Source organism: Trachemys scripta, chromosome 19, assembly GCF_013100865.1.
Source record: "Trachemys scripta elegans isolate TJP31775 chromosome 19, CAS_Tse_1.0, whole genome shotgun sequence".
Classification (NCBI taxonomy): Eukaryota; Metazoa; Chordata; order Testudines; family Emydidae; genus Trachemys; species Trachemys scripta.
The window spans coordinates 21,433,962-21,458,422 of NC_048316.1; the positions used below are offsets into that span (position 1 = coordinate 21,433,962).

Genomic DNA, 24,461 nt, shown 5'->3' on the forward strand with positions numbered 1-24,461 from the left:
CTGGGGGGCAGCGTATGCTCAGGGCTGAAGCTGGGGGGCAGCGTGTGCTCAAGGCTGGGGGGCAGCATGTGCTTAGGGCTGGGGGGCAGCATGTGCTTAGGGCTTGGGCTTGGAGGCAGCGTGTGCTCGGGGCTGGGGGCAGTGTGTTCTCAGGACTGGGGCTGGGGGCAGCATGTGCTCGGGGCTGGGGCTGGGGGGCAGTTGCTCTGGTTTGGAGCATAGCACTTAATATCCCCAGGTCTGTGCAGTGCAGGGACCAACAGGGAGCCAGCACCAGGGCCCGAGCTGGCAGGGCTACAGCCTCTGCCTCCTCCCGGGCATGGAGCAGCACTTGTGCCATGTGCTACTCCACTGTGCGGTGTGTTCCCTGTAACTCGTGTGTCTGTCTCCATGCAGGCCCAGCCCTGGCGGCACTGGACCGTGAGTGGGCCCTGGAGGGCAGCGGGGGAAACGGTACGGTACCCACTGCCTCTCTCCTTCCCCCTTCGTGCTAGCAACCCTGGCCCAGCAGCTCCCAGGCTGACCCTGAGGTTCCCTGCGGGGGGTGGCCAAGCGTGGGGTGAGGTAGCTCACGCCGGGTGGGGGGCTCTAATGAGCTGCAGGCGGGGAAGCATCAGGAAGCAGCACTGGCTTCCCTGTGCTCACCCCTTTGCCCCAGGGGATCTGCTCCGTACAGAGGGTCCTGGGTGCAGCCAGGTTAATATTAAGCCCAGGTATGGGACGGGGTGGCTCCCAACACCCCCTGCTGTCTGATCCCAGCTCTCGCCCTGCAGACGCCCCAGGCCAGTACGGAGCCTACTTCCAGGATGGCGGCTACCTCGCGCTCCCCCGGCACGTGCTGTCCCGCAGGTGAGTGGGCCCCCATGCTGTGCAGGGGGAGAAGGGGCATCGCCCCATTGCCCCATGCCGTCTGTGTTCAGGAAGGCCCGGAGCTCCCAGCATGCACCATCGGGGTGAGCACTGGCTCCATCTCTCAGTGCCAGCCCTGCGGTGTTCTGCATAGCTGGGGAGGGAGCCTGGAATGGGAGCTGGGCAGGCCGCTCCGTGAGCAGCCATCTGGCTGAGTCCCACCAGGGGCCACATGGCCTGGCTCCGGGGGCCAGAGGAATGGCAGAGCTGGGCCCTGGGCAGGGGGACTGGGGGTTGGTGGGGGCAGGGCTCCCTGGTCTGGTCTCTGCCCCCCCACCATATACCCTGGGGCCCAGGGCTGACGGCTGCTGCCTTCTCCTTGCAGTCACCCCAAGTCTCCAGAGACCATTGAATTGGAAGTGCGCACGCGCTCCCCAAACGGCCTCCTCCTGTGGCAAGGCGTGGTGAGTCGCGCTGGGGGCTGGGCCCCTCGCTAGGGGGGGATGCGCGGGGTGAGCACAAGGGGGAGAGGAGCCAGAGACCCAAGGAGCCAGGCCAGCACGGGAGATGGGTGGGTGATGGGGAGGGGCTGTCTGGGCCAGGATGGAGGCTGGGCCAGGTGAGGGTGGCATGGGTGGGAGCCAGAGGGACAGGTGGGCGGGGGCAGGTCGGAGATGAGGGCGGCCCGGGCGTGACTCGCGGGGCCGGGTTCCAGGGCTGAGGGCGGCACCAGGGACGGGCTGCAGCCACGTCCCTGGCCGAGGCGACTCCCATCTCCAGCACTTGCTGGCCTGGAGTTCTGCAGCGGCGGGTTGAGAGCAGCCAGCAAGGGGGGGGAGAGGGGCCAGCGCGTGAGGGAGGACAGAGCTGGGCACACCCCACGGGGAAAGGGCCAGGGCATCCCAGATGGCTGAGAGGGCACTGGAGTTACCAGCTTCTCCCTGAGCACTTAGGGGCACAGTGAGCCCCTCAGGGGCCTGTGGGCTGGGGGGAGCCAGGATGGAGGGCAGGGCTAGGTGCATGGGCCCCCAGGAAGGGCAGAGCACGCAGAGAAGCCAGCTTCCTGGCTGCCCTCCAGAGAGGAGGGAGAGGGGCCTTCTTCCAGGAAAGGAGCTGCAGCACACGGGAATCTGGGTGCCAGGCGGGTCTGACCGGCAGTTCCCCCTGCTGTCAGTTGCGGGATTGGCTGCTGAGTGTGATCAGAGCACCCATCCACGAGCATGGCGCACCAGCCAGCATGCTGGGCTGCTCCCTCCCCGGCTATGGCATGGGCTGGAACCCAGCTCCACTCTGGACTCACATCCCATCCCACCCCCATTGTCTGACCTGCCTGCGCATGCATGAAACCAGCCTGTGCCGCCTGGCTCATGCCAGAGAGCCAGGCCCATACTAATCTGCCATGCTCAACTATTCATTCCATGCCATGCGGGGCTGGCGTCGCCCTAGGGTGCCGCTCCCTGAGCCGTGCCATGGCTGCCAGGCTCTCCATCACCCCCTGGCGCATGCTGCTTCGCTGTCCGTGGGCATTTCACCGCCCTGTTGCACGTTTCTCCTCCAGGTGACCGGGCAGCCTGCTCTCAAGCCACATGCTACTAACGAGGTATTTACTGCAGGGCCCTTGGGTGCTGGGCCTGGCACCACATGGGGAGCAGCAGTGGGGCTTACGGCCTCCGGGATCACCGGGCTGTGCCGCATCGCAGCCGGGGACACACGTGGAGCCCCGACTGGCGAACACTCCCTGCAACTTGGCTCCCGACAGCCGTGTCCCCCGCTTGTCCCCAGCCGCGCAGGGTGGGCATTTCCCGAGGCCCGCAGGCAGGGCAGCTGGCTGCCTGTGCAGGCGTCCCCCATTGTACAGGTTCAGTCAGCACATCCAGCCCGGCGTTGCCAAGACGCCCTGCAGGGGAGCAAGCGCTGCTTGTTGGCTTCATGGGCCCCGCGGCACTGGCTGGCTCATGCCCTGGGCCCAGCTGTGGAACTGGCTCCCAGCTCAGCTGAACCCATTCCTGGATGGCAGGCAGGGTCCATGGCTGCAGGGCTGGGTCCTGAGCAGGGTCCCAGCCAGACAGGAGCCAGCAGTCTCATAACGTCTCTCTCTGGCAGGAGGAAGGGCAGAACGGCAAAGCCAAGGACTTCATCAGCCTCGGCCTGAGAGATGGACACCTGGTGTTCAGGTGAGCATGGCCTGGTGCCAGCTGAGGAGCAAACGGCTATGTGGCCCCTGACGCACCCCTCCTGCCAGCCAGGGAGCACATCCAGGGCACAAGCTCGAATCCCCAGAGCTCCTGCCTTGGGACTCCAGATCCACCTGCCCTGTACCCACCTTCCCCCTGCTCCCAGATCCACGTTCCCTCTCCCCCCAGCATCCCAGATCCACCTTCCCACCATCCCTAGGACCCTGGACCACCTTCCCCCTGACCTGGGGACCCCGGATCCACCTCTCCCCGGGACCCCAGACTCTCCTTCCCCATCACCCTGGGACCTCAGACTCTCCTTCCCCTGGAACTCCGGACCCACCTGCCCCTACACCTGGGACCCTGGACCCACCTGCACCCTAGATCCTCATTCCCCCTGCCTGGGACCCCGGACCCACCTTCTCTCCCCACTTCTTTCACTTCAGATCCACTCTCCCACCTCTAAGACCCAAATGCACGCTGAGCCCCACCCCTAGGGTCCCAGAGCCATCCTTCCCTGGTCTCTCCCAGACCCCATTCCCCCCAAGCACTGGGTAATGCGGACACTGCCCACCCAGAGCGCTGGGTAATGCAGATGCCCCCATCCCCGAGAACTGACTAATGCAGGCGCTGCCCCCTCCCCCGAGCGCTGGGTAATGCGGACACTGCCTCCCTCTCCCAAGCACTGGGTAATGCGGACACTGCCCCCCAGGAGTGGGTGCTAATACCAGCTGTTCTCCCCGCAGTTACCAGCTGGGCAGCGGCGAAGCCAGCATCGTCTCTGAGGACCCCATCAACGATGGAGAGTGGCACAGAGTGACAGCCATTCGGTGAGGGGCCCCGGGGCTTAGCTCATCACCGTCCTGCAGCCAGACAGCCCCCACACGGCCCCTTGGGAAGGGATGGGGAGGGAGCCATCCCACTGCAAGGCAGCCCTCCAGCTATTCTGCCAAGGACCTTAGCCCCAGGCTCCCCTTGCAGAGGGGCTGAGCCGGGCTGCAGCCTGGAGCCGGGGAGCCCAGGGGCGGAGCAGGGCTTGTCACTGGTGTCAGTGGGCGCAGCTCCCCCATGGTCGATCGTCCTGCCCCCTCGCTCCTGGCTGGGATGGGGGCCAGCCTTGAACAAATCTGGCTCACGCCTAGCTCTGTGCCCTGCAGGGAAGGCAGACGGGGCTCCATTCAGGTGGACGGCGAGGAGCTGGTGAGTGGGGAGTCGCCAGGCAGCAATGTCATGGTGAACACCCAAGGCAGCGTGTACATAGGTAAGGCTGGGCTGGCGCCCTGGGGACCTGCGGGGTGTGGGCGCCCAGGCTGTGTGGGACTTGGGAGACCTGGGAGTATGTGGTGGGGGGGACTGGGGCTCTCCCCTGCCCCCTGCCTGCTAGCTGGACCCTCCTCTCCAGGAACCTAATGCCCAGGAGCCCTGTCTGAGCCGACACCGCTGCTTCTGAAACAGAACTAGGAGCGATGGGGGCTGGCCTGGCCCAGGCCAGGCACTTCCCATGGCAGGATGGGCCCAGCTCCCAGGCTCTGCTGGGACCAGGGCCGGACACTAACCGTGGCGGGATGGGGCCGGCTCTCGGGGCTCTGTGGGGCCCAGGGCCGGGCACTAACCGTGGCGGGATGGGGCCGGCTCTCGGGGCTCTGTGGGGACCAGGGCCGGGCACTAACCGTGGCGGGATGGGGCCGGCTCTCGGGGCTCTGTGGGGACCAGGGCCGGGCACTAACCGTGGCGGGATGGGGCCGGCTCTCGGGGCTCTGCTGGGTCCTGCAGAGCCCAGGTGTGTTGCACGGGATGGGACCCTGGTGCGATTCTGCGCTGGGGAGCGGAGGAAGCAACACTCCCGGTTTTGGGATGAGCTGAGAGGATCATGGTCACTTGGGGAATTCCCATAAACCCCCCACCCAAGAAGGGAGGGAAGGTTCTAGTGATTGGAGCAGGGGAGAGGAGGGGGTCCATCACGCCGTGTGTGTGACCTTAGCTCGCTCCGTGACTCGGTTTCCCTACCTCTCCATGTGAACGGGACGTACGAGCTGCCGTGCTGGCAGTGCCCGGTGCCTCAGAGGCAGTGAAGAGCAGTGCGCCATGTGGAGTGAGCCTGTCCCGGCTGTGGCCGTTGGAGCGCTAGGGACACCGGAGCATGGGGCTGCCTTTGGGAGCTGACTGTTTCTCCTCTTGCCCCCAGGAGGCGCTCCTACTATCCAGGCCCTGACCGCCGGCAAGTTCCGCTCAGGAATCACAGGGTGCATTAAAAACCTGGTGCTGAGCAGCGAGCGGCCCGGCCAGCCGCCACGGCAGCCCATTGACTTGCAGCATCACTCGGAGGCGGGAGTTAACATGCAAGAGTGCCCCTCATAGGCTGGCCGCCGCCTGCCCCGCGTCCGCAGGCCAATCGTGGGACGTCGGCTGTTTTATTATTACGATGATTCATTTTTTTAAAGAAACCCAGAGGAAAATGGTGCTTCGCTGCTACCCCAAACCAGTGGGGGATGGGTTTGTTTGTGTGATTGGTGCGTGGCAGCAGGGGGGCAGCCACGCCTCCTGCCAGCCCCATGGGAACGCGGACCCTTCGGAACTGAGACGGTGGAGTCAACCCAACCGCACTGGGCCCGGGGCCATAGAGAGCCGGGAGCCCAACCCAGTGCCGGCCCTCGCTACGTCCTGCCCCACAAGGGCCCCACAGGATGGGGAGCTCACCCCTCTGCCTTCCAGCTTTAGTGCTCAGAGCATGTGCCCCCGAGCTGGGCGGGAAGGAGGGTGCCAGCTGGCTCTGCTGTGCCCCATGCCCGCCAAGGGACAGGGGGTCTGGGGAGAGGGGCAGACGGGGCATCGTTTCTCCTCTAGGGAGGGACGGGATCCACATTCATCCTCCAAAGTTAGGAGTGTGGGATCAAAGTCACAGCCTGCCTTGCAGTGCCACGCCTCACCCCGCTCAGGGGGAATCGACAGGAGAGCCTGCCCCCTCTCTCCGGGAGCAGTGAGGGGGCAGGCAGGGGGCTCCCAGCCTGGTCACCCCTCCCACTCCATTTCATGGGCCAGCACTACAGGAGCCAGCAGGCCGGGGCAGGGGTTCCCGCCAGGATCTGTCTGTTTACACTGTAGCCATCCCCATTGCCTCAGCCAGGCTCCAGCCTCCGCGCCACGGCTGCCCCAAGCCACTAGCTGGGCTGTCTCCCTAGATTATCACCTGGAGGATCGTGCCCATGGAGCAGGAGGACAGGGGCAGGCCCCAGGAGCCCATGCATAAGGGCAGCCCCATGGCTCGCTCCAGGTGCTGGTGGCAGGAGCATCCCATGGCCAGAGGCTGCTACGTGTTCCTGTGGGCAGCCAGCAGACACCCCCCCCCGCCCCAAAGATCATTCCTCCCCAGTCAGATGGGCGGACAGACGCAAGTGCCTTACTAGCAGCAGGACCCTCTGGGGTCCGGGCTGCCCCTATTCATCCAACAACCATTGGGCAGACCCTTAAAAGCTGCCCACCCATTCCCTGCCCTGCCTGGCGGGGGGTGTTCCCGGCTCTGGAGCCATCTGCGCCCAGGACAATCTTCACTCACTGCTCTTGCCGGCTCTACCAGGTCCAGATCTAAGCACTTGCCCAGGGCCGGGCCCTGTGAATCGCACCACCAGCTGCACTGGCTGGAGCCTGCCCAGCATCACGGCTCCTTTTTCACCACCACCGTCACTTGGTGGGACAGAGACGACTCGGCCTAGGCAGCGGCAGGCCGGGCAGAACAGCCCACTGCAAACAGCCCTTTGCCCCAGCCCACCACCGGCTCCCTGAGCAGAACCGAGAGCTCCAAGGGCACCTCCTCTAATGGAGCCCAGCAAATGTCACCTCTCTGCCTGGGTGACGTCCGGCCGCGGGGCGAGGCGCCAGCACATGCCACAGCTCCCGCTGCCGCTGCCTTGCATTGTCCTTCTGCCCAGGGCGGCTGCCACCCCAGAGAACAGCAGGGAGCCAGGCTGCTTGTGTTCCTGCCGTTCAGATGGCACCCTGTTAACGCACCCGACCCCAGACCGCGTCCGACTTGTGCTGTTTCACTGGATTCCTATTAAACGACAAATAATGCCTGAGCTGTCTGTTGGAGGGTGAGCTGCGCCTCGCCCCATGTGTCTGTCTCGGGCACCTGCCAGCTGGGCCAAGAGTCAGACCCTGCTCGAAGGGCACAAGCCTGCAGGGGTCAACCCAGCCACCCCCTGTGGCACTGGTGGGGTCATACCCCTCTCATGCCCCTGTGAGGGCAGGTTAGTGTCTCTGGCACCCCAGGGTGCTGGGGAAGGGGGGGAGCAGCTACTTTCTCACCGGGGGGCTTACCAGCCCCCAAATCAGCTGTGAGCTCCAGGCCCTTGGGATCAGGAGGATCTGGCCTGCCCTCCTGGCAGCCCCCAGGCACCTGCAGCCCCTGCCCAGATCCCAGGACCTCTGGCAGGAGTCTGGGCCTGACCTGCAGGGGTGTTTCCCCATCCTGGAGGGCCTGACTGCTGACGCCCTGTGTCCCCACACCCTCCCTGCGCTCTGCTCTCCTGGCCAGCGAAGGCCCCTGGCGGGGAACCTGTCTATGATGCAGGCCCCACGAGCAGCCAACCCCTGGCTTGGGGCATGGGATCATGGCCCCTGCTGGACCTGCCAGTCCTGCTTGCCCCCATCCCGAAGCCTACGTGGGGGAGCCCAGCTGCAGCTAGACGGAGCTGGTGGTGGTTGTGCAGGAGCTGGGGGAAAGCCCCAGGGCCCCTTTTGCAGAAGATGGGGGCTGGTCACTGTTCCTAAATAAATCGTGCGGAACCCCCATTCCTCTGCCTCGACCCGCCGGGGGCAGGGGCACTGCATCGCACCAGCTTGGTGGCAAGGCAAGAGGGGCAGGGGCCTGGCCGCTGGCAGAACTGTCCCTGGGGCAGGCTGGAGGGGCCCAGTCATTGCGGTCCAAAGCTGGTGTTGGATTCTCCCTGAAAAGGCCCCGAGCCTGCTCCGCTCAGCCTGAACCGTCTCAGGGATGGGGCTGCCCCACTGCACGGTGGGAGTGCCCCAGAGTGACAGGCCCAGACTGGTGCCTGGCTTCCCCGCCTCAGCCAGGTCACGCAGGCTGCAGAGGGCAGTAGTGGCCATTGGTGTCAGCTGTCCTGAGGTTGGGAGCTGCCTGGGCCTGGTTTCCAGCGGGGCTGAATGCCAGCAGCTCCTGGTGTTGCAGAGGAGTTTGGGGGCTTGGAGCTGCTCCCAAATCTGGCCCTCGACACAGACGGGGCACCTGCAAAAGAAGGCACCCCAAAGCAGCTGCATATGACAAAGGGGGCACAGTGCCCCAGGAAAGGGCCAGGCCTGGTCACCCCCAAAGCTCTTGCAGTAGCATGACTAGGCAGCACTAGTGATGCCCACCCATCCCTCCCCGCTTGCAGGGCTGGGCAGACAAGGCTCCAAAGCAAAGGGCCGACTTGTTTTATTAGCTGTGGACAACCTGCTGGGCTCACGTCACGTGGAGGGACAACGTGTTTGGTGCAGCAGGTGTCACGACAACAATCACACGGAGAGAGCTGAGAGGGACTCAGCCTGCCCCCAGCAGCACGGTGCTTGGAGGCAAGGGGCAAATCCCCATTCAAGCCGGTGAATCAGTCGCTCCTTCCGCCACCTGCATCGCTCACTGGGGCAACTCCAGGACTCCCTAGCAGCCCTCTGGGCCCTTGTGTTTCGGAGGCTGCCGCCACTGGGGGGCAAGCAGCTGAGCCGATCCATGGGAGGAGCGCATGGGGCCTGGCCTGTCTATGGGAGTGAGCAGAGGAGGTAGTGGGAGCTGCCCCGTCCTCTCCTCCCCCCCCCCCCAGCTCGTATCCGCAGTCCGTCCTGCGATGACCCAAGCCAGCGGAGAGAATCTCTGCAGCACAGACAGGAAAGGTCGGATCCCTGCTCCTCCGGCCAGGGCGAGGATGGCGTAGCTGACATCAGATGGGCAGGTCGGCGCTGTGCTGCGGTGTGACTTTGCTGGAACAGCCATGGTTCCTGTGGGCACAGCTGTGGGGGCAGAGCTGGCACGAGGCCCACATGGAGTTGCAGCCAGGCAGGAACCGGCAGGCCCCGAGTCTCCAGACAAACCAGCCAGGGGACCAGCAGCACCAGAGCAGGAGGGCTGAGCCCACGCCCAGCCCCAGGAGGAGGTAGAGGGCCAGCAGGGAGCATGAGCTCTTCTCACCTGGAGAGGAAGGAAAAGGGCTGGGGCCAGTGAGTGCCAGGTGCCTCCCTTCTGCTCCCCAGCTCTGCTCTGCCCTCTACGTGCTGGAGCCAAAAGCAGACCACTCTGGCAAGCCTGCCCTGCCACAGGGTGGGCCAAGCCCTCAGTGCCACGGCCATGGGGCCACAAGGCCTGAGTTGCTGCCACCCTGCTCCTGCAATGTGGCGCTAAGCCAGCTGCACTGCATGGGGGCACGGGACACCAGGGAACAGGGTGGACGCAGGCCCCAGGGGACAGCTGGTACCGCTGCATCAGGGTCCCAGGCACTGGCCCATGGAGGGTCACTGTAGGGGGGGGGGGGTGTTGGCAGCGGAATGGCGCAGGCTCCCGTTGCAGGGCCCAGTCTCTCACTGACCAGCAGGGGTCAGTGAGAGACACCAACTGATCTCCCACTCCCCTGCCGAGGGGCTGCTCCTAGAGCACACATACACATGCCTGTCATCACACACACAACCTGCTATAGCACATGCGGACATGTGTCATTGCACCCACACGCACCAACCTGTTATTACAAACGCAGCCACCTCTCATTGCACATGCCGGCACATCTCTCCTAGCACACGTACACATGCACCTCCGCTATTGCATACACTTGCACCCAGCTGTTGTTGCACATTCCTGCATGCACATCTGTCCTGGCACACACCTGTCATTGCACACACACACACACACACACGCACCCACGTGTCATTGCACAAATATCATTGCATACGTACACACACAGCTGTTATTGCATATGCACACATGTAAACATGCAACTACCTGCCATTATACACCCATGCACATGTGTCATCGCACACATGCACATACACATGTCTGTCATTACACACACCTGTCATTACACGTGTCAGATGTTTGTCATTACACATGTACACACACACACACACACCTGTTATTGCATACACATGCATGTCATTGCAAATATCTGTCATTACATACACGTCATTGCATATAGACACACACGTCTGTCATTACACATGTGCATACACCTGTCATACACACACATGCACCCACCTGTCTGTGCAAGCACCCACGCACATGTCATCACACACACATCCAACTATCATTGGACATGCACACACGCAACCAAATATTTGCTATTGCACACACACCCCTCTGTCATTGCCTATGAGCACAAGTGTCATCACACAAGTACACAGTCATTGCACATGCGCTCACATTGTTATTGCATATGTACATACATGCCTGTTATTGCACAGACACATTGCACATGTACACATCTGTCATTGCACACGTGCATCCACTTGTCATTACACACAACCACCTTCACACACACCCACACAAACACCTGTCATTACATGCGCACACATCACACATACACACACACACCTGTCATTATAGATGCACGCACATGAATCATTGCACACATACACACCCACCTGCCTGTCATTATACACATGCACACGTCATCACACACGAGCACACACATCTGTCATTAGACACATCTCAGTGCACATGCACACGTTTGTCATTGCACATGTGTGTCATTGCACCTTCACACACATCTGTCATTGCACACGGACACATACATCCATCATTACACAGGTGCACGTGTCATAACACGCTCACACGTGTCTCATTGCACACATGCACAGCCACCTGTCATTACACACACGTCATCACACATGTCTGTTATGACACACACATAGCTCAGACTTGCATCTGAAGAAGTGAGGTTCTGACCCACGAAAGCTTATGCTCCCAGTACTTCTGTTAGTCTCAAAGGTGCCACAGGACCCTCTGTTGCTTTTTATAGCTCTCATTGCACACACGCACGTACCCACACATCTGTCAATCCTTTTGCAAAGTGCTGGGCAGATCAGAAGGTTTGGGCTCCCCCCAGGGCATGTCGCAGGGAAGGCTGGTCCAGTGGTTAGGGTACTGAGCTGGGACCTGGTTCAAGTCCCTCCCTGTATAGGGTGACCAGACAGCAAGTGTAAAAAATCGGGACGGGGGTGGGGGATAATAGGTGCCTATATAAGAAAAAGCCACTATAAAATAGGGACATCTGGTCACCCTACCCCCGTGTGACCTTGGGTGCATAGGTGCCAACTCCATGGGTGCTCTGGGGCTCAAGCACCCACCAAAAATAACTAGGGGGTTCTCAGCACCCGCAGGACCTTTTGTGGGCTATGGTGCTTGAACCATGCTCCCGCCCCTGCTCTGCACGCGCTCTGCCCTGCCCCCGCTTGGCCTCCCCCCCCACCCTAAGGTCCTGCCCCCCACTCAGCCTCTTCCCCGATCACATGGGGTGGGGGGAGGAGGAGGCAGAGCGGAGCACCCACCGGCAAAAAGATGTCAGCGCCTGTGCATGGGCAGGTCCCAGACCCTGGCCATGCCCCAGTCCCCGTCTGTACCATGGGGAACAGCCCAGCCCTGCCCCCAGCCATTAACAATGCCAGGCACTGAGCACATTTCTAGGCCAGGCCCGGGACTTTGCACTTGGACGTAGGTACCTGCTGCAGGCTCGTCCTGGGGCGCGGTGTTTGGGACCAAGGGCTGGCTCTTCTCTGCCCCGCCACAGGCTGCCATGCAGGGGGTGACATGGGCTGCAGGGCTGCTCGCAGGCTGGAGAAATGCTGATGTGGGAGGGCGGCCTGCATGCGGGAGGGGAAGGGGGTGTAATTGCACCAACTGCCGGTGCAGGCGTCAGCCCAGCAAAGAGCCCCCAGGCCAGGAAAGCCCTTGGAGTGGAGCAGCCCTGAGCTCCCCCGTCCCCCCATCCAGAACACTCCCCTGTGCTCCCGAGTGCACCAGGCAGGATCAGGCCCATATTTTCCAGCCCTCTTATCCATTATCTGCTTTCTGGGGCACTCCCTCTACCCCACCCCTGCCTGCCCTGCCCTGGGTTCTCCCCACCCACACTGACCTCTGCACTTGGCAGGGGGGTGGGCTGCCTGGTCCGAGCCATCCCCGCAGTTATCGATGCCCGTCCGGTCACACACCAGGCTCATGGGGATGCACTTGCTATTCCGGCACTGGAAGTACGGCTCCTCGCTGCACTCGGACATGTTGAAGCCTGAAATGGACATGGCCAGCGCTGACAGCATGGCAGCTCCTGGTGCGTCGCACACCCTTGGGGGCAGCTAGTTTCACGCACTGGCATGGGTACGTGACTCAGTGGCCGAGAGGGGAATGTGATCAAGCGTCCAGGCTCCGGGGGATGAGGAGTTTAGGGTACAGGAGATGGCTCGGGGCTGGGGCAAGAGCTTGGGCTGCGGGCTCCGGGAGAGAGTTTGGGTGCTGGAGGGATTCTGAGCTGGGGCAGGGGGGTGAGGCTCGGGAGGAGGTTTGGGGGTGGGGCAGCTGGGCGGCACTTACCTCAGGCGGCTCTCAGAAGAAGTCAGCATGTCCGGCTCCTAAGTAGAGGGGCCAGGGGTCTCCGTGTACTGCCTGCGCCTGCAGGCGCCTCCCCTGCAGCTCCCATTGGCCGCGGTTCCTGGCCAAGGGGAGCTGCAGAGCCGGCACTTGGGGCAGGGGCAGCACACAGAGCCCCCTGGTCACCCCAGTGCCTAGGAGCCGGACATGCCAGCAGCTTTCGACAGCCACGCAGAGCCAGGTCAGGCCTGGAGCCTGCCTTAGCCCCGCTGTACCGACTGGACTTTTAGCGGCCTGGTCAGTGGTGCTGACCGGAGCCGCCAGGGTCCCTTTTCAACAGGGCGTTCCGGTCGAAAACTGGGCGCCTGGCAACCTTAGCCATGCCGCAGAGTTTCAGACCCAGGGTCTCTGCAAGCTGGGCCCTGCAAGCAGGACGTCAACGCCCCACTAGCCATAGGTGAGCCTGCAGGGCCAGCCATGCCAAGAGGCTAAAGGACATGGCAGCACCCACTGCTCTGGAGAGGAGATGGCCTCTCCAGTCGTGGGGGGGAAGGCATCAGAGCAGCAGGGGTATCTGACCAGAGAGAATGGCCTATGGTTCCTCTTGGAACCCACTGGCTGTGGGGCCTGGCGGTGACCACTGAGAGCAGAGCCAGGCATTAACGCCACCAACGCCCAGCTCACTGGGGTCAGGGACAGGTCGCCACTGATCTCAGCAGGGCCGTGAGTGCACCCTGGCTAAAGGGCTCTTTGCAGGGCCAGGAACCCTGTATCTCAGAGCTGAGACAGTCGGCACGACCTGAAGACCTGAACTAGCCCACAGTGGGCTCGGCTCTGCGGCGGCGGCGGGGGCCGGGAGGGTGAGAGAGAGAGAGCTTGAGGTTGCATGTGAGAGGACGTGCAACCTTGTGTGAGATTGTGGGTGTGCGCGCGCAGGTGTGTGTGTGTAGGCATATGTGCAGCCTTGTGTGAGATGTGGTATGCGTGTGTGTGTGTGTGCGCGCGCAGCCTGTGTGAGACGGTGTATGTCCAGGAATATACGTGCAGCTGTCCATGTGGGGCATAGGCACACGGCAGTCTGTGTTCCAGGTGACTGTGGTGTCCCTGGCAAATAGGTGCATTTTCCCTGTGCTCTGAGGAGTGTTCGGGATGCGCTATCACACGCGCTTGCTGCCAAGTCCATGTCACTCCTGATCCACCCCCGCCCCCACTGCCCGTCATGTGGCCTTTTGAATCTGCACCCCTGGGCATTCATGTGCCAGCCCTGCCTCTGCCCCCCACCTGCACCTGATCCAGCCACCCCGGGACAAGGCTCCTGTGAAGCCTGGCGGAGATTCAGCAGGTAGCACAAATACTCAGTTTATTTCCGCCACTGAAGCCTTTTGCCACATGTGCCCTGTCCCTGTGATGGCCAGTGACCAGGCCCCAGGGCACAGCTGGCAAGGGCCCCTATGCAGGTGTGGTGGGGGGCTGGGCAGCTGCTCTTTGGGCTGGACACTGTGGTTGGAGCTCGGCAGTCTGTCAAGGTCCTTTGGCTTGTGCCCCCTGCAGGCGTTGCCCCTCACCCAGACGGAAGGAGGTAAAATCGCCCACGAAATCCACCCGGGGCTGCTGCCCCCGTGTCACCAAGCGCAGGGTCAAGTAGTTCCCTGTGGACAGGATGGGCCTGGGAATGCTCTTCCCACACAGCGGGAACCCCAGAGGCTCGGCGGCGCGACCTCTGCCATCATAGAATTGCACATACGATCCAGCATTACAGGGGTCCGGAAGCTCCCAGTCTCCACCGGATGAGGGCTGCCCAGGCCCCCTTTGGCTGGGCCGGGCGGTCTCTGGGGGCAGAGGTGCTCGGGAGGCGTTGGACGGGGGCCCACCACTGGGGGCCAGGCGCAGCAGGCTGTACACCAAGAAGAAGCGGAACTGGAACTGGACTTTGTCTTTGGGCGACGCGGCCTGCATGGTGAGGGAGCAGTCCGTCCCCGTAGCCACGAAGTAGTAGCGCCGGGAGTCCCTGTGCGAATTGATGATCAGCCCGTCGTCTCTGATGGTCTGCCCACAAAAATCCACCAGGTTAACTGGGGTGGGGAGAGAGAGAAAGAGAGTCGCCATCCGAGCCCCTGAATCCCACTGCCTCTGTCCCTGCCTTGGGAGACGGCAAAGAATGCCAACAGCCCTGGGGTGGGAACAGGCTCGTCCCGCCTAGCGCCCAGCTGCTCTAACAACGCGCACCAGCTCGGACAGCTGCAGCCTGCTCTGGGGACACAGACGCCGCCTTCCAGGATTGCTCCTCTGACCCCGATTGCCAGGATCCACAAACCCCACAGCAGGCAGGAAGGGTTAAAGAGCAGCTGTGGACTCAGGCAGCCCTGCCCCGCGCACCTATGACTGATGCCAGGTTTGGAGGAGCGGCTTTACCAGGGAGAAGCCCAGCTCAGAGGACTCAGCCCTGGGAGAGCATCAGGCCTCTACCCCTCAGCTCCCAGTGGGGAGCCTAGCTGCTGTCAGGCTCCTGTGCACAGTGGGTGCAGTACGATGGCCGGGTCTCTGGTGCTGGGCTCTATTGCCATTAGTTTGGTTTTCATGCTTTGCTGTGGCCATAGGTGCTGGAACTAGGAGGGACTGGGGGGGCTGCCGCACCCCCCGGCTTGAAGTGGTTTCCATCGTTTACAGTTTGGTTCAAAGTCTCTCAGCACCCCCTCAACACTATAAAAACTGTTCCAGCCCCCACGAGCCTGGCCCCAGCACGGGCTGGTGCAGGAAGTAGCTGAGGGAAGAAGGAAGTGGGTTGATGAGGCAGAAAACCCACTTGCTGCAGGGTGCCTGGGCTGGATCCAGGGTGGAGGCAGGGACTGGGTCCCTAGGCTCACCAAGGAGGTTGTGTGGAGGCCCCAGACACAGGGGCCAGAAGGACTAAGGGGCTGGACCTGGGGCAATGTTATGGCACTGCTGAATTAAGCTCTGGTTCATCCAAAAGGGCTGAGCGTAACCGTGGCCTGGCTGGAGGCCATGGGCGGATGGGACAGCCGGTCGCAGGGGCTATGGAGAGGCAATACCCTGCAACACCGCCCCCAGCGACATGGCAGCATGTCAGCTTGCAAGGCACACCCCTGCAGAGGGGTAACAGCCCCCCAAGGTCACCATGGCTCCCAGGATGAAGTCTGTCTGGGGGGATAATCCCAGGGCTGCTGGGGGCTGGGCCAGCTGAGAGCAGGGGACTGGCAGACCACAAATCTCAGGTGGGGTTGTTGGCACTGGGGCTCGGGCAGTGATTTCACTGCCAGCTGAGACCCTGGCCCTGCTCCGTCTGGGGGGCACCAGGCTTGAGGGGCTGGTGGAAGCTGTTGTCCACAACAACCTGCACCAACCTGCTGCTGCCCAACCCTCCAGTCAGGGAGAAGGGGTAGCAGGGAGGAGACCCCAGAGAACTACAGCTTTCACAAACCTTCCCAATACACAGACTGGAAGCAGTAATTTGCAAGATTTTGAACTGAAAAAAAAAAGAAACACTCCACAAAGAAACTGGAGATATTCAGGTATCATCTCGAATTTATGCCATGGGGAAACGGGCAGAGAATATCTTTAAATCTATTGACTTTAAAGAAGACACAGTCACAAAGGATGACTATGAACAGGTTTTGGCTATGTTTGATGCATATTTTATACCTCAGAGACATGTAGTTTATGAAAGAGCATGTTTTCACCAGAGAATTCAAAAACCAGGGGAAAATGTTGACTGTTTTTTAAGAGCTCTGAATACATTGGCTGAAACCTGAGATTTGGGGAATGCAAAACAGGAAAACATCAGAGTCAGGCTGGTTATTGGGTTAACATATAAAAGCCTTTCACAGCAGCTCCAGCTGAAGAGATTTAACCCCAGCCACAGCTATACAGAGAGCGAAGCAGTCAGAATTAGCCAAACAGGCCAAATGGAAGGAGCAACTTGAAAAACTTGAAACTAGCTTAGAAACTGCAAACAGACACTTGAGTGTTATCATAAACCCCTGATGCCAGGAGCGAGAACTCCTAGGCTAAGAGGGACAAATTCCAGACTAGTGCCCAAGGTGTGGAAAAAGTCGTGTCCCAAGAGATGATTCATGTCCAGCCAGAGGCGCATGGTGTAATATGTGCATGAAACATGGACATTTTGTGGCTGTTTGCTGCACCAAAGCAGTCAGGGAGTTGACTCATATTACAGCCAATCAAGACGAGCCATTGTTCTGGGATCTATCACTTGTGATGACACAGAATGTGCCTGGAGAGTGAAACAGACTATTCATGGTGAGACTATTGACTTTAAAACTGACTCAGAACTGACATCATCTCATCAGCAATTACCTTCAACCCCTCCCAGAGCTGAATTTACCTGTCATAGCTCTGACTAGCCCTGGAGGGATTCTGAGCTGCATGGGCCAGCTCACCACCGAACAACTTACAAAGACAAGAGCTGTGTGTTCAGAGTGTATGTGATCCAAGGACACAGACCAACAGCCTTCCCAGCCACAGCGGGGCAGCCGTGATGGGCCTAGTGAGAACGGTGGACGAACTCGATGGAATATTTGGTGATATGTCTGAAAGAAGATCCAGTGCAAATGACCTCAAGAGGCAATGCTGAACCATACAGTGAGGGGTGAAAGGAACTTCGGACACTTACCGATACAGGGCCGGGGCTGCCTGGCCCGCACCAGCCTGCACCACCCGGGGCTCCAGTGGTGATTTAAAGCAGGGCTTTGGAGCGGAGCCCGGAGCTGGAGCCCGGAGTAGCTCCGGAGCAGTGGAGCTGCAGGTTTTTGCTTGGAGCTGGAGCGGAGCTGGAGCACAGCTCCAAAGCCCTAATTTAAAGGGCCCGGTAGCAGCAGCAGCGTCCGCAGCCCAGGCCCTTTTAAATCACTGGCCCTGGGGCAGCTGCTCCCTTTGCCTCCCCTCCCCCCAACCTGACAGTGGCCGGGGCGGGGGGGCAAAAGGGGCAGGGATGTTAAAACGCTGCAGGGTCCTTTGCCACGACAGCGCTTTAACGTTGCTGCGCTCCCCCCATGCCTCCCTGTTGGTGGCTCTGCCAGTATGGATCCTACCAGCAGGGCTGCCGACGGGAGAGGCAGCGCTTTAATGTGGGGTGCGTACAGGCCGGGTGCGGGGCCGGGGTCTACCCTCCTGCCACTGGTTGACTTCCTCCCCAAAGTGAAAGGAGCTGCAGTGTTCTCCAAGCTGGATGCCTCGAGTGGATTCTGGCAAATTCCGTTAGCCAAAGAAAGTGCTCAACTGACTACATTTATCAGACCCTTTGGGAGATTTTGCTTTCAAAGATCACCTTTTGGAATTGCCAGTGCACCTGAAATTTTCCAAAAATCAATGGCAGAATTGCTAACTAACACAAATGGAGTTGTAGTTTCCATGGACGATATTCTGATATCCTGTCCTCACAGCAGATGGTAACTGGCTCCTCACAGACAAAAGCTGGGCAGACACTCTGCTCCTCTCCTGATCCGTCAGTCCACTATGTCCAATGGAGCCATCGACTCACTCCCGCAGTGTCCTGTCCTGGAGGGGCTGTGCGTGGACCCTGCTTTAGACAAGGTTACTAAGGCCATCAAGCAGCTGTCCAGGGCCAAGTCTCTGCCCCTGGTTGCATTCCACTTAATGTGTACAAATGTGGAGGTGTTCACCTGGTCAGAAAACTCACCAGCTTTTTCAAGACTATATGGGAACAGGACACTGTGCCCCAGGAATACAAGGATGCCTTCATAGTCCAGCTGTACAAGAGGAAGGGACGCATACCTTGCTGTGAGAACCATCATGGAATCACACGACTGTCTATAATGGGAAGATCCTTGCAGTCCTCAGCAGGCTCATCTCTCACTTAGTGGATTCAGTGTATCCAGAGTCACAGTGTGGCTTTCGGCCTGGCCATGGCACCATGGACATGAGTTTGGCAGAGAAGGCTGGTGAACAGAACAAGGATCTGTATGTGGTGTTTGTTGGCCTGACCAAAGCCTTTGGCACAGTGAATTGCGAGGCCCTGTGGAAACGCCTTAATAATTTTGGCTGCCCAGAGAAGATGATTGCTGTCATCCACTCACTTCATGATGGCATAATGGGCAGGGATAGCTCAGTGGTTTGAGCATTGGCCTGCTAAACCCAGGGTTGTGAGTTCAATCCTTAAGGGGTCCATTTAGGGAACTGGGGTAAAAATCTGTCTGGGGATTGGACAAGAACCTCTTGAGGTCCCTTCCAACCCTGATCTTGTATGATCTATGACTCATCAGAAGCCTTCCCTGTCACCAACGGCAGTGGCTCTCAACCTGTCCAGACGACTGCCCCCCTGTCGGAGTTGGATTTGTCTTACCTATGCCATGTTTCACCTCACCTAAAAACTACTTGCTTACAAAACCCGACATAAAAATACAAGTGTCACAGCACACTGTTACTGACAAATGGCTTCCTTTCTCATTTCTACCATGTAATTATAAAATAAATCAACTGGAATATAAATATTGTACTTATATTTCAGTGTATAGTATATAGAGGAGTATAAACAAGTCATTGTATGGAATTTTAGTTTGTACTGACTTCACTAGTGCTTTTTATGTAGCCTGTTGTAAAACTAGGCAAATCTCTAGATGAGTTGATGTCCCCCTGGAAGACCTCTGCGTACCCCTGATTGAGAATCACTGACCAACGGTACCAAACAAGGATGTGTAATGGCTCCAGCCCTCCTTGGCACTGTCTTTTCAGCCGTGCTCTTGATCACATTCCAGGACTTTGACAGAGGCTTAGACCTCTGGTTTATATTGGATGGGGTCTAGTCAATCTACAGCGACTCAGGGCCTGCACCAAGGTCATTGAACAGCTACTAAGAGATCTCCTGTTTGCTGACAACTGGGCTCTCACTGCACATGCACTCGAGGACATTCAGCTTATTGTGGACCACTCTGCCTATGCCTCAAAATGCTTCAGTTTCACAATCAGCCTGACAAAGGCAGAGGTCATGTACCAGCCAGCACCAGAGCACCCGCACCTTGATCCCATCCTCACAACTGACAACACACCCCTCAGCTCAATCAGGCAATTCTGCGGCCTGGGTAGTATGCTTTCCAGCAAGATCACTCAGCACCTGGCAAAGGCCAGCTTGGCATTTGGCAGGCTCACCCATGAACTCCAAAGGGAGCATGGAGTCTGCCTCAGAACCAAGATAAAAAACCTACCACTCTGTTGTACTCACCTCACTCTTCCCTGGGGCAACACACGGACATTCCACCGACGCCACATCAAACAGCTGAAGAGCTTCCACTACTCTGCCTAAGAGCCACCTGCAACATCTAGTGGCAGGACAGGATCTCGGCACAGAGGCCACTGAGAGGTGCCGAATCCCTGCCATCAAGAGAATGCTAATCAGCACTCAGCTTTGCTGGGTTGGACACGAGGTGTGCATGGAGGTTTCCCATATACCGAAAGCAGTGCTCTCCAGCCAGCTGAGGCAGGAACCTGCTGTAAGGCTCAACCCATCCTCATATACAAAGACACCTTGAAGGCCAACCTCAAAGCGTGCAAGATAGACATTAAAACCTGGAAACTGGTTGCACTGGACAGACCCAGAGGGAGAGGTCTGTGCTATGAGGCCATGTCCACATTTGAGGAGTGGTGTGTGAGGTCTTTGCAGGGGAAGAGAACACATCATTAGGCCAACACCTCAAAACTTCCCCTCAACAACAACTACACTTCCAAGACAGGAGAATGCATTTGCAAATCCAGGATTGGACTCACTTTTCATGTAAGATGTCATAAAAACAAATAAACCCAGAACTTAGGTCACCACTAACTGAACACTCACCTATCAAAGCAATAAGAGAATCCATAAGACTCTGATAAGTGGAACTTCCATGGAAGTGAAGTCCTACGCCTTATCAGGCAGTCTGGACTGAAGCTAAGAAGGAAAAATGCATCTTCCACCTAACCCAAAGGAGTTTTTGAAACAAAGAAAGATGGAATCAGTCCTAGCCCTGAGAAGGTAAAAGCAATTCTAGAATTGAATATAACAATCAATGTACCAAAACTGAGACATATATTGGGGATGGTACAGTATGTTGGCCAATATCTATAAGAACTTTCTTCAGTGACAAAATCACTGAACAAACTGTTCAAGTTCAAGACATCTTGGCTATGGGGCCAAACCAAGAAATTGCGTTCAAAAAGGGAAAAGAAATAATCTCAACAGCTCTAGTTCTCAACTACCATGTGAACAAACCCACCCTGGTCAGTGCAGATGCAAGCACCTGTGGCCTAGTGGTGTATTGTTTTAACAACAGGCTCTGAGTGGAAACTAGTGCATTTTGCTCTCGCACACTTACAGAAGCAGAAAAACAGTATGAACAAGGAGTGCCTGGCAAGCATATGTCCATGTGAGAATTGTTATAGATAGCTATGTGGACTGGATTCATTTACACTAACATAAACCACCTGTAACCCTCATAAATGGAAAAGATGTGGATCAAGCACCAATGAGATGCCAACCTGCATAGGCGCCCACTCTGTGGAGCACCCATGGGGAAAAAATGGTAGGTGCTTAGCACCCACTGGCAGCCATCTCCCCCCCTTCCCTTCAGTGCCTCCCGCCTAGGGTGACTAGACGTCCCGATTTTATCAGGACTGTCCCGATATTTGCTCGTTTGTCCCGCGTCCCGACCAAACATTGGTTGGGACACTGGACAAACAAGCAATTTTTGCCCTCCGCTCCGACTCGCGCCCCCTCCCTCACCACAACTCCACCCTCTCCTTCCCCCATTGGATAGCTCCCCAAATCCCCACCCTGGCCCCACCCCCTCACTGCCCCATTGGCTCCCTCCCCAAATCCCCGCCTCTTTCCGAAGCAGCCACATTCCTCCTCCCTCCCAGGCAAGCGCTGGAGGGAGGAGGCCCAGGGACGGCGGGGTAAGTCTGGCCTGGCCCTGGCCCGAGTGCAGGCAGGAGGGCGGGGTGGTACATGCATGGGGGCAGCCCCGGGTCCGGCCTGGGGAACCGGCTCCCTACGCGCCCATGGGTAGGGGTGGGGGGGCAGCAGCTGCCCGCGTGGGGACTCTGGTTCCTCGGGGCTTCACCTTCGCCACATGCGCCCCAACCCCGGAGGGGTGTAGTTGGCGCCGGGTGCCAGGCACATGCCTGTTGGTGTCACTAGGCATAGCTACCAGGTAACTCGGGAGAGTGGAAGGCCAAAAGTGCCGATGAAGCTCTTCTGCTCTGGGCCTACCTGAACCATAGAACTCCATCTTGTGAACTCTCACCTACTTCTATGCTAACTGCTTACATGCTGAAGCAGAAATGTAAGTCAGCTTTTCTAGCAGGCAGCTGCTGTAAACAGGCCTTGCAAGGCCAAAAGATAAGCAGAGGAATGGGAACTTTTCTAATTGTAACTGTGCTACAGGAGGGAGGGGAGGGAGGGGTAAGAGGGAGTAACAGAACAAAGGCTTACACACAAACAGCTTGGAATATAAAAGGGAAAATTTGTTTGTATTTGTTGCACTTGATTTGAGACATGCTGGTCTCCTAGTGCCATTTCAGAGCTCTGAAATAAACTTGGCTTGCTTTCTCCCCTCGGTGTCGTTATTGGTGCCAAGCCCACCAGGCAACGAACCCTGTTTGCCATCTCGGGGCCCAGTTCTGGGCAGGCAACATGCCTCTGCCTGACATGCGGCGAGGGAGAGGCGGAGGAGCGGCTGGAAGGGCCGGTCGGGCTGCGGCTCCGCCGCGGTGCTGGGGATAATTAGAATCTGTGAGTCTGTCTGCCTCCGGGGAGCAGGGCGGGGGGAGCAATGCGTGCCTGGCTGGGTGTGCGACCCTAGGTGAGGAGATCCCGTCCCGTGATGCTTGGGCGAGTCCCGGCCTGGGGGCCGCGGCAAGGTCCCGCTTCTCCAGCGGGGTGTAGCCCAGTGGCATGAAGGTCGCTACAGCTTCGCACTCCTGGGCCCGCGGGGAGCTGGAGCCCGCCAGGGAAGGGGCTGCCCCACGCTGGCGCGCCCGCGGCCAGCCCAGGCCAGTCTCTGCGCAGGAACTTGGCGGGGGCGCTCCCCCTGTCCGTGCCCATCTCCGTGGCCTCGGGGTGTCAGTCTTCAGGCTCCGGGCGGGGGTTGTTGCGTCCCGGGAGCCGCTGTTTACATCTGCGTGTGGCCAGCACCAGCCTAGGCGCTTCCTACTTGCTCGTGCTTTTTTTTTTTTTTTCCCCTCCCCCCCAGCTTTTTTTTTTTTTTGCCCCCCCCCCCCCCCCCGCATCCCGATATTTCGCCTCTGTGATCTGGTCACCCTACTCTCGCCCATCAGCGGCCCCACCAATCATCGCTTCCCCCTTCCTCCCAGCCCCTCCTGCCTGCCATGGAATAGCTGTTCTGTAGCATGTAGGAGGTGCTGGGAGGGATGGGCGAGGAGCGAGTGCTAGGTGTGCTTGGGGGAGGGGGTGGAATGGGGTGGGAAGAGGCAGGGTGAGGGTTGGGGGAAGGGGTGGAGTGGAGGCGGGGCCAAGCACCCCCCAGCACATTAGAAAGTTGGCTCTTCTGTCAACCTATATTGCTAAGGTTAATGCAATTTAACCTAAATTGTTAAATACATTCCAGGAAAAAATCTGGTAATAGCAGACACTCTGTCAGAAGCCCAGCATTGTTCTCAACTCCCCTGAACTCGAAAATTACGTCAAGGCGCATATAGACCAATGTCAGAAAAGAGACTAGCTGCAGACTTATGCACATTCAGAGGACATCACTATCTGGTCATTGTGGACTATTTTTCCAGGAATATAGAAATAATGTACTTGAAAGACATAACAATGTCATCGAGAAACTGAAGTGCACTTTTGCTCACTTTGGGATTCCAGAACAACTAGTGATGGACAATGAACCACAATTCACAGCAGCAGAATTTATGTCATTCCAAATGAAATATAATTTTGATCATATTATTAGCTGCCCACATTACCCACAAGCGAATGGAGAGGCTGAGAGAGATGTACAGACAGCCAAGAAAATCCTACAGCAGGAAGATCCAACCCTTGTTCCTCTGAGTTACAGATCAATGCCAAGAGCAGCTACTGGATATAGTCCAACATGACTTCTGATGGGAAGACAACTCCGAATTACTGTTCCAACTTTGGAAAAGAATCTAGCTCCAAAGTGGCCAGACATGAAGAGAGGAGCCAAATAGGATAAAAGAGCTAAAGAACATTTTTACAACAGATATCACTCAGAGAACAGCCAGGTCTAAAATGTGGTGACCATGTTCATATCAAATTGGATACAGAAAAAGAATGGACAACTCCAGCTGTCGCGAAGAAAAATAATTCAGCACCCAGATCACAAGTGCTGACACGAGCTGACAATGTAGTGTTCAAACCATCAACATATGCAGTTTGTTCCTCAAAGAACAATCAACAAAGCAAACTCTACAGCTGGTAGATGCAGAACAAGTAGACGAGGACTCAAGGATTCCAACATAGCCAGTTATTGCAACTAATGGACAGCCAGATGACCAAGTCGTTATGCATTCCGGTTGTGTAATTAGAAACCAATACAATTCAGAGACGCTGATCCGTACTGAACATCAAAGACAGCGCGACAGTGTAAATAATACTGTAGCTGGTAGGAATGTAGAACTTACAGGGGGAGATGTGATTGGACGCTAAACTGTATCACACTAGTCAGCCACTAGGTGGCACTGTGTGAGACATACTTTATTTAAGAAGAACAGGAGTACTTGTGGCACCTTAGAGACTAACAAATTTATTAGAGCATAAGCTTTCGTGGACTACAGCCCACTTCTTCGGATGCATATAGCTATATGCATCCGAAGAAGTGGGCTGTAGTCCACGAAAGCTTATGCTCTAATAAATTTGTTAGTCTCTAAGGTGCCAC

General features: G+C 58.2%; 2 protein-coding genes across 2 annotated transcripts in view; one reads left to right on the forward strand and one right to left on the reverse strand.

Annotated features, from left to right (window-relative positions):
• Positions 1-7,096, forward strand: part of HSPG2 (heparan sulfate proteoglycan 2) — a gene marked incomplete in the record, with an annotated part of 174,537 nt that extends 167,441 nt beyond the window's left edge. Inside the window, 8 exon segments of the mRNA XM_034753680.1 lie at positions 202-453; positions 774-849; positions 1,235-1,313; positions 2,408-2,449; positions 2,953-3,023; positions 3,770-3,853; positions 4,181-4,284; positions 5,209-7,096. Of these exon segments, the coding sequence (XP_034609571.1) occupies positions 202-453; positions 774-849; positions 1,235-1,313; positions 2,408-2,449; positions 2,953-3,023; positions 3,770-3,853; positions 4,181-4,284; positions 5,209-5,381 (881 nt within the window).
• A 1,732-nt stretch (positions 7,097-8,828) lies between these two features.
• The window catches only part of LDLRAD2 (low density lipoprotein receptor class A domain containing 2), a gene marked incomplete at its 5' end in the record, with an annotated part of 56,438 nt that continues 40,805 nt past the window's right edge, over positions 8,829-24,461 (reverse strand). Inside the window, 4 exons of the mRNA XM_034753681.1 lie at positions 8,829-9,201; positions 11,718-11,858; positions 12,131-12,280; positions 14,145-14,651. Of these exons, the coding sequence (XP_034609572.1) occupies positions 8,954-9,201; positions 11,718-11,858; positions 12,131-12,280; positions 14,145-14,651 (1,046 nt within the window). The remainder of the gene's footprint in view (positions 9,202-11,717; positions 11,859-12,130; positions 12,281-14,144; positions 14,652-24,461) is intronic.